Source organism: Oncorhynchus nerka, linkage group LG18 (assembly GCF_034236695.1).
Source record: "Oncorhynchus nerka isolate Pitt River linkage group LG18, Oner_Uvic_2.0, whole genome shotgun sequence".
Taxonomy (NCBI): domain Eukaryota; kingdom Metazoa; phylum Chordata; class Actinopteri; order Salmoniformes; family Salmonidae; genus Oncorhynchus; species Oncorhynchus nerka.
In genome coordinates this window covers 71,094,095-71,106,187 of record NC_088413.1, presented here as the reverse complement: position 1 = coordinate 71,106,187, position 12,093 = coordinate 71,094,095, and the positions used below count along the sequence as shown (strand labels likewise).

The following is a 12,093-nucleotide window of genomic DNA, read 5'->3' as shown; positions in this document are numbered from 1 at the left end:
ATGCTGTAGCGTTAAAAGATTTCCCTTCACTTGAACTCAGAGGCATATACCGAACCAAGAAAAAAACCCACTAGACCATTATTTATCCTCCACCAATATTTACAGTTGGCACTATGCATTGGGGCAGGTAGCGTTCCCCTGGCATCCGCCAAACCCAGATTCGTCCGTCGGACTGCCAAATGGTGAAGCGTGATTCATCACACAAGAGAACGCATTTCCACTGCTCCAGAGTCCAATGGCGGCAAGCTTTACACCACGCTTGGCATTGCGCATGTTAATCTTAGACTTGTGTGCGGCTGCTCGGTCATGGAAACCTAACGGTATGGCAGAACGAGACGTAACGGTACCATGACAGAACGAGACCTAACGGTACCATGACAGAACGAGACCTAACGATACCATGGCAGAACGAGACCTAACGATACCACGGCAGAACGAGACCTAACGATACCACGGCAGAATGAGACCTAACGATACCACGGCAGAACGAGACCTAACGATACCACGGCAGAACGAGACCTAACGATACCACGACAGAACGAGACCTAACGGTACCATGACAGAACATGAAACTCTCCTATGTCGGAGGATGTGCCTCATTCCCAGTTCAAATAACTTTCTCTAATTGGCCACAAACCATAGGCTGTAGGAGCAAGACCGTTCAGTGGTCCAGATGTGTCCCAGCATTTGCCGTCCCGTGAGAATTCCTTAAGTGGCTAAAGGGAGAGAGAAAGTCCGGGTCCTTCGATGTGGTTATTTTCTGTCCCTGATCTGAGGTACAGGTTGTCACGGGTACCAAGAACGTCACTACATCCTGTGTTGCTAACAGCAGGCGCCCATCTCACTCACATGTAGCCGCGCTGTCAGCACACAAGGCAATTTACAAAAGCAATCTCATCCCCATTTATCTAAAATGTTTTCTTTATATTCACGTTTGTTTTATATTGACTGGACTGGAGGTCTGACATGATGAGAGAGATGGGAATTTCAGCAAATTGATGGAAATTATGTCCTGTTAAGTTTGTCTCTCTGTTTGGAATGGAGATATTCCCGTTAGGGGTCCTTGGAATCGTGACTTCTCATCATTGGCATTGTGAACTCTAGACTCGTCCTTATTATACGTATGCACATAGCTGTTTATTGTCCTTATTTCTCAATGGGATGGAATGGCTCAGCTATAGGCTACTGTATGCCCGATATTCACAACATCAACCGATCTGTTCAGTAGCTCTATGCCACAACCACTTCAGAGCTGAAGTGCAATGAAGGGTCATTTTTTAAATACAGGAAATACATGGGCTCTACTGTAACAGTAAGGGAAATCCAACACTGCTTTGTATCAAAAACTATACGTCTGTCTGTGCAAATATTTGTCCTCAATGGGAATCTTTCAGTTGGTAGAAATGGGTTGTTCTTGAATTGCGGTAGCATTTGGGCATGCCATTTTGGGAAAAATATACATATTTTTTCTCATTTTCTTTATTTAAATGTATTTGGGTACATCTTCCCATTCTACATCAACTAATATGGCATCTTAATGACTTTAAATAATGTTAACCATTATGATAACATTGTGCCACCAGTAGGTGTAACACGAATGATGGCAACACCTGAGAAATGTTTGGTTATTGAGGTTTTTCTTAAATGATGCTGAAATCATTAACCCTTTAAAAATTATTTACTAAATTTATATGATGAATAATTTTGCTCACAATGTAATTTCTGTTAATTGAAATGGACTAACACCAAGTTACACCAAATTGTCAATGGAATCCTCAAACGTATGACATACTAAAAGGGTGTAATTACCTAATAATTTCTTTAATATAGACTCCTTCCCCCTATTGTCACACCCTGGTCTGTTTCACCTGTCTTTGTGATTGTCTCCACCCCCTCCAGGTGTCACCCATCTTCCCCATTATCCCCTGTGTATTTATACCTGTGTTGTCTGTTTGTCTGTTGCCAGTTTGTCAAGTCAACCAGCTTTTTTGTTCTCAGCTTCTGCTTTTCCCAGTCTCTCTTTTTCTCGCCCTCCTGGTTTTGACCCTTGCCTGTCCTGACTCTGAGCCCGCCTGCCTGACCACTCTGCCTGCCCCTGACCCCAGGCCTAACAGCCGACCTGTACCTTTGCCCCACCTCTGGATTATTGACCTCTACCTACCCTGAGCCTGCCTGCCGTCTGGTACCATTGCCACACCTCTTGTTTACTGAACCCTGCCTGCCTTGACCTGTCCCTGTTGGATTATTAAACCATTGATTATTCCACGTGTCTACATCTGGGTCTTACCTTGATAATTGATACCTATAACAGTTTGCCACTGGAGGGAATGCTTAAGGTCCTTGTATATCTTTGTAATGAGTCATTTTCAAGTCGGTAACACCAATGACAAAACCGAGGGACAGACATATTAGTAAATAAATAGAAAATATAGCCTTCTTTGTTAAGTGTTGGTCCCATGTTTAATGAGCTGAAATAAAAGATCCCTGAAATGTTCCATATGCACAAAAATCGTATTTCTCTCAGATTTTATGCGCACATTTGTTAACCCAGTGCCCTTCTCCAACTTGCTACTACGGAGGAGAGAACAGTGGAGACAGGAGAGACCAACTTTCAAGGAATACGTCTTTGCCCTCATCCGTCTGATGCATTCCACCCCTATGGTCCATCCCATGGACACAATGCTTAATGACAGGGTGGCGGATTGTGTTCCCTGATATGCATACACCAACTGATTGACAGAGAGCGCCGGGCCCTCTCTATGCACTTATCTTCTCAACACACTGGAACATCCAGCTACTCCTCTGCGCGATATCAGAGAAGACCGTTGTCCCGGGAAACATCCTCGCATCTGCTGCACCAGTGCTGTCCCCTTAGTGTATCCCAAGTAACCGAGCAGTTTGTGTCACTTTATGCCTTGCTCTCCAAACCACCTAATGTGACAGTCAGTGCATTCGTAAAGTATTCAGACCCCTTGACTTATTCCACGTTACGTTACAGCCTTATTCTAAAATTGATAATTTAATTTCCCCCCTCATCAATCTACACTTAATACCCCATAATGACAAAGCAAAAACTTTTAAAAAAGGGTTAAAAGGGTTTTGTAAAAATAACTGAAATATCACATTTACATAAGTATTCAGACCCTTTACTCAGTAATTTGTTGAAGCACCTTTGGCAGCGATTACAACCTTGAGTCTTCTTGTGTATGACACTACAAGCTTGGCACAGGGGAGTTTCTCTCATTCTTCTCTGCAGATCCTCTCAAGCTTTGTCAGGTTGGATGGAGAGAGTCGTTGCACAGCTATTTTTACATCTCTAGGAGATATTTGATCGGGTTCAAGTCCCGGGCTCTGGCTGGGCCACTCAAGGACATTCAGAGTCTTGGCTGTGTGCTTAGGGTCGATGTCCTGTTGGAAAGTGAACCTTCGCCCCAGTCTGAGGTCTTGAGCACTCTAGAGCAGGTTTTCATCAAGGATCTCTCTGTACTTTGCTCCGTTCATCTTTCTTTGAAAAACATCCTCACAGCATGTTTCTGCCACCACCATGCTTCACCGTAGGAATGGTACCATGTTTCCTCCAGACGTGACGTTTGGCATTCAGGCCAAAGAGTTCAATCTTGGTTTCATTAGACCAGAGAATCTTGTTTCTCATGGTCTGAGAGTCTTTAGGTGCCTTTTGGCAAACTCCAAGCGGACTGTCATGTGCCTTTTACTGAGTGGCTTCCGTTTGGCCACTCTACCATAAAGGCCTGATTGCTGGAGTGCTGCAGAGTTGGTTCTCCCATCTCCACAGAGCGACTTTTGTGCTCTGTCAGAGTGACCATCGGGTTCTTGGTCACCTCCTTGACAAGGCCCTTCTCCCCCGATTGCTCAGTTTGGCCGGGCTGCCAGCTCTAGAAAGAGTCTTGGTGGTTCTAAACTTCTTCCATTTAAGAATGATGGAGGCCACTGTGTTCTTGGGGACTTTCAATGATGCAGAAATGGTTTGGTACCCTTCACAAGATCTGTGCCTCAACGCAATCCTGTCTCGGTGGTTTTTGATTTGGCTTGGTTTTTGCTCTGACATGCACTGTCAACTGTAGGACCTTATATAAACAGGTGTGTGCCAAATCATGTCCAAATAAATTGAATTGACCACAGTTAGACTCCAATAAAGTTGTAGAAACATCTCAAGGATGATCAATGGAAACAGGATGCACCTGAGCTCAGAGCAAAGGGTCTGAATACTTATGTAAATAAGGTGTTACTGTTTTTATTTGTGATACATTACAATGTTTTCGCTTTCTCATTATGGGGTATTGTGTGTAGATTGATGAGAAATGTATTTAATCAATTTTATAGTAAGGCTTTTTAATGTAACAAAATATGGAAAAGGTCAAGGGGTCTGAATACTTTCCATATGCACTGTATGTGTTGTGTTAAGCACTGATTTGTATTTATATAACCTTTATTTAACTAGGCAAGTCATAGTATCCACGATTAGTGTCATCGATTGGACATTATATTTTGTTGATATGTTTTTAATCGGAAATTACTTTGTGATTTGATGGTTCTATTTCCGTATTTTGAGATGCTACTCGTTGAGATAAACGTCAGACTCAACAGGGAACAAGTGTTTGTTCTTTAAAAAACATAACCCTATTTAAATAGTTAATGGGTAGGCTACATGTTGATTATTTGTGTGTTTTTCAGGAGTTTTTCTTTTTAAAGAGATCAGGGAAATGTTTTCCAGTTTACTCCATATTGGCATAAATTCAGGTTTTTCCGCTTCCCTCTAGAAAATCAGCTGTTATTAATTACTAGTAACTACATTATTTCTGTTGTCATTTGTCATTATTGTGTATTTTTTTTACTTTACTTGTATTTGTAACGGATGTCGTCTGGAGATCGAGAGGAGGACCAAGGTGCAGCGTGGTAAGTGTTCATAAGTTTCATTTAAGAAAGCACTGAACACTGAATCAATACAAAAATAACAAAATGAATGAACGAAACAGTCCTGTCTGGTGACATACACACGTAACACAAAGACAGAAAATAAACACCCACAAAACCCAGGTGGAAAAAGGCTACTTAAGTATGATTCTCAATCAGAGACAACTAACGACACCTGCCTCTGATTGAGAACCATACTAGGCCGAACACAAAAACCAACATAGAAAAACAAACAGACTGCCCACCCCAACTCACACCCTGACCATACAAAACAAAGGAACTAAGGTCAGAACGTGACAGTATTGCTGTGTTATAATGTTGCATAATCACCTACCCCTGTAAAAACCATGGAAATTAAAAACAAAAAGTGAGAAGTATGCCCATGCTCTACAAAGTTTTTCCAGCACACAGCTCTGACCTATTACAGTAGCTATGTTGGACTATTACAACAATGTGTATGCAGTTTGCTTAGTATTCAAACAGCCTCATTCATACGCTTCAGTGGAATAATGGACTGCATTGTCCTGCTATTAAAATAATGTGTATACTGTATATATCATCAGGCTGTATGTATTTTTACATAAAAGCCTATTGTAAATAAGTATTATTGTAGCCTCACCATCTTTATTGCAAAAATAAATACAAGTACACACACCTGTAAGCTACATATGAATTTAACAGAGTTAATAAACTGCCCATTGATCAACACAGCAATTGATAAAACAGGAACATGTTTACAGACCAAGTGTTTCTGAGCTTATGTAAATATTACATGGGTGAGCTAACGGTTCCAGAAATCAGGAATGCAGACAGGCTCTATATACCTCTATATAAGAGTGACTGTGTCCAACCCACCAACACCTGGTGTTATGTTGGGCACCTACTGACCCAAAAAATATCAAATATACTGACATGTATTGCTAAATCAAAAGGTTTAAGGAAATAAAGTCAGGCACTACATAACTACAATAATAAAAAAACATGATAGCCTAAGTATGAGTATGAAGGTAAAGCTTTTTTTCATATATAGTGGGGCAAAAAAGTATTTAGTCAGCCACCAATTGTGCAAGTTCTCCCACTTAAAAAGATGAGAGAAGCCTGTAATTTTCATCATAGGTACATTTCAACTATGACAGACAAAATGAGAAAAAAATATCCAGAAAATCACATTGTAGGATTTTTCATGAATTTATTTGCAAATTATGGTGGAAAATGAGTATTTGGTCAATAACAAAAGTTTATCTCAATACTTTGTTATATACCCTTTGTTGGCAATGACAGAGGTCAAACGTTTTCTGTAAGTCTTCACAAGGTTTTCACACACTGTTGCTGGTATTTTGGCCCATTCCTCCATGCAGATCTCTTCTAGAGCAGTGATGTTTTGGGGCTGTTGCTGGGCAACACAGACTTTCAACTCCCTCCAAAGATTTTCTATGGGGTTGAGATCTGGAGACTGGCTAGGCCACTCCAGGACCTTGAAATGCTTCTTACGAAGCCACTCCTTCGTTGCCCGGGCGGTGTGTTTGGGATCATTGTCATGCTGAAAGACCCAGCCACGTTTCATATTCAATGCCCTTGCTGATGGTAGGCTTTGTTACTTTGGTCCCAGCTCTCTGCAGGTCATTTACTAGGTCCCCCCGTGTGGTTCTGGGATCATTTTGACCCCACTGGGTGAGATCTTGCGTGGAGCCCCAGATTGAGGGAGATTATCAGTGGTCTTGTATGTCTTCCATTTCCTAATAATTGCTCCCACAGTTGATTTCTTCAAACCAAGCTGCTTACCTATTGCAGGTTCAGTCTTCCCAGCCTGGTGCAGGTCTACAATTTTGTTTCTGGTGTCCTTTGACAGCTCTTTGATCTTGGCCATAGTGGAGTTTGGAGTGTGACTGTTTGAGGTTGTGGACAGGTGTCTTTTATACTGATAACAAGTTCAAACAGGTGCCATTAATACAGGTAACGAGTGGAGGACAGAGGAGCCTCTTAAAGAAGAAGTTACAGGTCTGTGAGAGCCAGAAATCTTGCTTGTTTGTAGGTGACCAAATACTTATTTTCCACCATAATTTGCAAATGAATTCATAAAAAATCCTCCAATGTGATTTTCTGGATTTTTTTTCTAATTTTGTCTGTCATAGTTGAAGTGTACGTATGATGAAAATTACAGGCCTCTCTCATCTTTTTAAGTGGGAGAACTTGCACAATTCGTGGCTTTTTTGCCCTACTGTAATAATAAAAAAATATATATTGAAAAAGGTAGCGGAATGAGATTGGTATGGTGCGTGAAGAATATATGCGGTAGAAATCACATTTTTGTGGGTGCACTTCCTCTAAGAGTATGATTTAGGCTGTTTGAGAATGTTTGACTCCTAAGCAACCTGCATACCCATTGTTTTAAGTAATAGACCAGCATAGCTACTGTAGTAGGTCAAAGCTGTGTGCTGGAAAACTTTAAGTATTAGCGGATTAGGCATTGGGTTGTTCATGTGAATTTCCTTTCTTTTTTGGCTTCAGTCAAATAGCTACTTCTTCTCACTTAAAACATTGTTTATTTTGTTATTATTATTACATTATTTTGTTCCATTTCTAATATAAAAACTAAATTATAGATATCTCTAAATGCCTAAAACATGTCTTTACACATCACTACAGGGACAAGCCAATTTGCTTACCCCAAATACTTTAAACATTGCATAAGCATACAATTTTGCAGTATAAAGGACTTACATTATGTTTTATCAATATAAGCCAAAACATGTGTAACTCTGTACCGGCACCCCCTTGTTTTTGCTGATGCAATTTAATTACTTGTTACTTTTATCTCTTATTCTTATCTGTATTTTTTTTTAAACTGCACTGTTGTTTCGAGGCTCGTAAGTAAGCATTTCACTGTATGTCACGCCCTGACCTTAGTTATCTTTGTTTTCTTTATTATTTTGGTTAGGTCAGGATGTGACAAGGTGGTTTGTTTAGTTTTTGTATTGTCTAGGGTTTTTTGTATGTCTAGGGGTTTATATGTCTATGGTTGCCTAGATTGGTTCTCAATCAGAGGCAGCTGTTTATCATTGTCTCTGATTGGGGACCATATTTAGGTAGCCATATTCCTTTGGTATTTTGTAGCCATATAGCTTCACGTTTTGTTCAGTGTTTGTTCTTTTATTAAAAGAGTTATGTATGCTTACCACGCTGCGCCTTGGTCTCCTCTATACGACGACCAGGAATACCTAGGATAGGATAAAGTAATCCTTCTCCCCCCCCTTAAAATATTTAGATGCACTATTGTAAAGTGGCTGTTCCACTGGATGTCATAAGGTGAATGCACCAATTTGTAAGTCGCTCTGGATAAGAGCGTCTGCTAAATGACTTAAATGTAATGTAAATGTCCGTGACACTATAAGGTCTACACCTGTTGTATTCGGCGCATGTGACTAATAAGATTTGATTTGAACTATTTGTAATTTTAAAGTGTTTTTCATGGTTTCAAAGTCAAAGGACGCAAGTCCGCCGCAATTAAAGAATGACCCAAAATAGGAAACCTTATTCAGTTCAGCAAATGTAAATATACCTTCAAAGTGCTTTTTCTTATTTGCTTCCGGGTTGGATTAGGTATATGGCCTCTATACTAGTGCATTCTGTCCTGGGTTTCTGTGTGTAACAGTAGACACTACAGTGTTCATTTTGCTGGAGATTCTCCTTCAAAAGTTATTGGCAACATGAACAATGGTCTGTCTATGGATGGTGATTATTAGAGCTTCTGACAGAAGTTGTAAAGCATTGTGATTGATTGACGATATGAGATGTGTGCAGTCATGGTATATTGTCTCCCTTGCATGCACACACTACATGCAGTTGTGTGTCACATAAGTTATTCCACACAACCAAATGAATGTGTAGTAAATCATTTGTCTGGACCCGTGAGTAGTCTCGAATGACGACCTTTACGCCTATTTCACTTTTACTCGTATTTATGTAAATCACATCAGTGTTGTTCAGGGTGTCATATTCATCGAAGGTCATGATGGTACTGTTTATTTGAGACAAAAACATGTAGTTTTTTACAGTATAACATTTTACAGTATAAAAACAGGTTTTCTGTTAATGCTCCAATGATTGTAACAGTCCTTTTCCCTTTATTTTTCTACAGAAAAAAGAAAAAAGTGACCAGTTTCCAGACCAAAATGCCATTTATTCAGTCAGAGGTAGGTTGTGTGCTTATGTTGGCATTTTATATGTTATTAATTCCAGTCTGCATTACATTTACAGACATATTGTTGGTGCCATTCATATGTAAAATATCCAGCGAATATATCAAATTGTTGTGCAGCCATTCCACAAAAGAGTTCATGTTATTTGTGACACACTGGTAATTGCATGTTCTATGGGTATTTGAACACACAGTCCATTTCACAACATGCCTTTTCATACTCATTCATCCAAGTTGAGTACTGGTCAGAGCAAATAATATCCCTATGGAATTGAATACTTCTTCCCATTCATCATATACATGGCATGAAAGGCCCTTCAAAGCAGCTCCACTAGCAGTATGTTTTCAACATGGAAAAATAAAAAGTTCCAAAGACCGTGTGTGAAGAATTTGCCATTGTGATGTGAGGAGGAGAGAGGGGATGTCTGCGTGTGACCTCAGCTACCATTGTGATGTGAGGAGGAGAGAGGGGATGTCTGCGTGTGACCTCAGCTACCATTGTGATGTGAGGAGGAGAGAGGGGATGTCTGCGTGTGACCTCAGCTACCATTGTGATGTGAGGAGGAGAGAGGGGATGTCTGCGTGTGACCTCAGCTACCATTGTGATGTGAGGAGGAGAGAGGGGATGTCTGCGTGTGACCTCAGCTACCATTGTGATGTGAGGAGGAGAGAGGGGATGTCTGCGTGTGACCTCAGCTACCATTGTGATGTGAGGAGGAGAGAGGGGATGTCTGCGTGTGACCTCAGCTACCATTGTGATGTGAGGAGGAGAGAGGGATGTCTGCGTGTCTGCGTGTGACCTCAGCTACCATTGTGATGTGAGGAGGAGAGAGGGGATGTCTGCGTGTGACCTCAGCTACCATTGTGATGTGAGGAGGAGAGAGGGGATGTCTGCGTGTGACCTCAGCTACCATTGTGATGTGAGGAGGAGAGAAGGGATGTCTGCGTGTGACCTCAGCTACCATTGTGATGTGAGGAGGAGAGAGGGGATGTCTGCGTGTGACCTCAGCTACCATTGTGATGTGAGGAGGAGAGAGGGGATGTCTGCGTGTGACCTCAGCTACCATTGTGATGTGAGGAGGAGAGAGGGGATGTCTGCGTGTGACCTCAGCTACCATTGTGATGTGAGGAGGAGAGAGGGGATGTCTGCGTGTGACCTCAGTTACCATTGTGATGTGAGGAGGAGAGAGGGGATGTCTGCGTGTGACCTCAGCTACCATTGTAATGACAGGTCCCTGTGAAGTGCACCACTGGCCAGTTACACGTTAACCTTGATTGCCAGTTTGCTCTGTTCGCGGTCCGCTTTGAACCGCATCTCAAGATGAAAGCCAACCTTGTCCAGTGTGTCCATCCATTGTGTCTACTGTTATAGCTCTTTATTGCAAAAGAGCTGGCCTTCGTTCCCGCAGGAGGCTTTTTGCCTTTTGGTAAGCCGTCATTGTAAATAAGAATTTGTTCTTAACTGACTTGCCTAGTTAAATAAAGATTCAATAACATAAAAATAAATAAATAAATGGTCTCCAGGTGCCATCAAGGGCCTTCAAGACTTTAGCTACCATGCTGCGATGAGCATTATGTATAATGTATAATGGAGCTCCATCTCTGTTCCTTCATTTTAATTGAATGCCATTTTATTTTATTTCTCCTGTTGACAGACTGTGGTAAACCTATTGTAACAACGTATGGCTTCGTTGTGTTTTTGGATGCACTTTGATGTGGGCGGATCCTGTGGTTCTGACTATATCAGTTCTCTGTTTTCTCTTGCCCTATACAGAATTCTAAGAGCCAGAATCAGAGAGTCCTGTAGTAACAGGAGCGGTCGAGGACAGCGTACCCCTTACGAGACCCCCACGTACGAGATTTAAAAAGTGTTTTAAACCAAATAAAAATGTTTGTGTCTTGACAGCCCCACCGTGGATATATAAGGCCTCTTATTCCGCGGACTGTATTGCATAATTATGTATGGTCTATGAATATTGCATGACACCTCACACTGAGCGCATGGTAAAATGCCTAATTGCAGAGTTTAATTATTAAGAAGCAAAGGTCCTTGGCGGGTTACACAGAAGCACTTTTGATCAATTATTTTTGGTGTTTTTTCTGATTAATTATTTTTGGGCTGGTGCCTCAGCAGGCCTAGTGGACAGTGTAACCGCTCTTGAGAGAGACTTAGCCTCCTGTGGAGAGGAATTACTATGCTGATTAAAATCCGGTGGAATCAACTAAAAACTAATGATATTGAAGTCCTCTCAGTCAAGGCTAGTAAAATGCAGAGGCACCTTGGTGGGGAGAATAAGAGCTGCTGGTATTGACCCTCAGGGCACTGGTTTAATTTGTCCATGTAACATGAGAGAGAGATAGAAACAGTGGTGTTTGCCTGAGTGCAGAGTAACCTACACTGAGTGCACAAAACATTAAGAACACCTTCCTAATATTGAGTAGCACTCCCCCTTTTGCCCTCAGAACAGCCTCAATTTGTCGGGGCACATGGACTCTACAAGGTGTCGAAATCGTTCCACAGGCATGCTGGCCCATGTTGACTCCAGTGCTTCCCACAGTTGGGTCAAGTTGGCTGGATGTCCTTTGGTTGGTGGACCATTCTTGACACTCCTGGCACCTACTACCATACCCCGTTCAAAGGCACTTAAATCTTTTGTCTTGGCAGTTCACCCTCTGAATGGCACATATACATAATCCATGTCTCAAGGCTTAAACAAAAATGTTCAATATGTTTCCTCCCCTTCATCTACACTGACTGATGGTGGATGTAATTAGTGACATCATGAAGGGATCATAGACTGACCAGGTGAATCCAGGTGAATGCTATGTCATGGAGTGAGCAGGTGTTCATAATATTTTGTACACCCCTGTGTATGTTGTAAATATAATGTATTTCCTGACACTGTCCTGAGCAATACTTAGCAATCAAGGACAGAGAAAGGAAACCACCTTAGAGCAGTTTT

The 12,093-nt window shown here is 41.4% G+C and overlaps 1 protein-coding gene across 1 annotated transcript in view; it reads left to right on the top strand.

The window, feature by feature from the left end:
* The window catches only part of LOC115146670 (doublecortin domain-containing protein 2-like), a 28,571-nt gene extending 17,202 nt beyond the window's left edge, over positions 1–11,369 (top strand). The window contains exons 12-13 of the mRNA XM_029688736.2: positions 9,071–9,125; positions 10,905–11,369. Coding sequence (XP_029544596.1) covers positions 9,071–9,087 — 17 coding nt within the window. The 3' untranslated portion in view covers positions 9,088–9,125; positions 10,905–11,369. The remainder of the gene's footprint in view (positions 1–9,070; positions 9,126–10,904) is intronic.
* Positions 11,370–12,093: the final 724 nt, after the last annotated feature.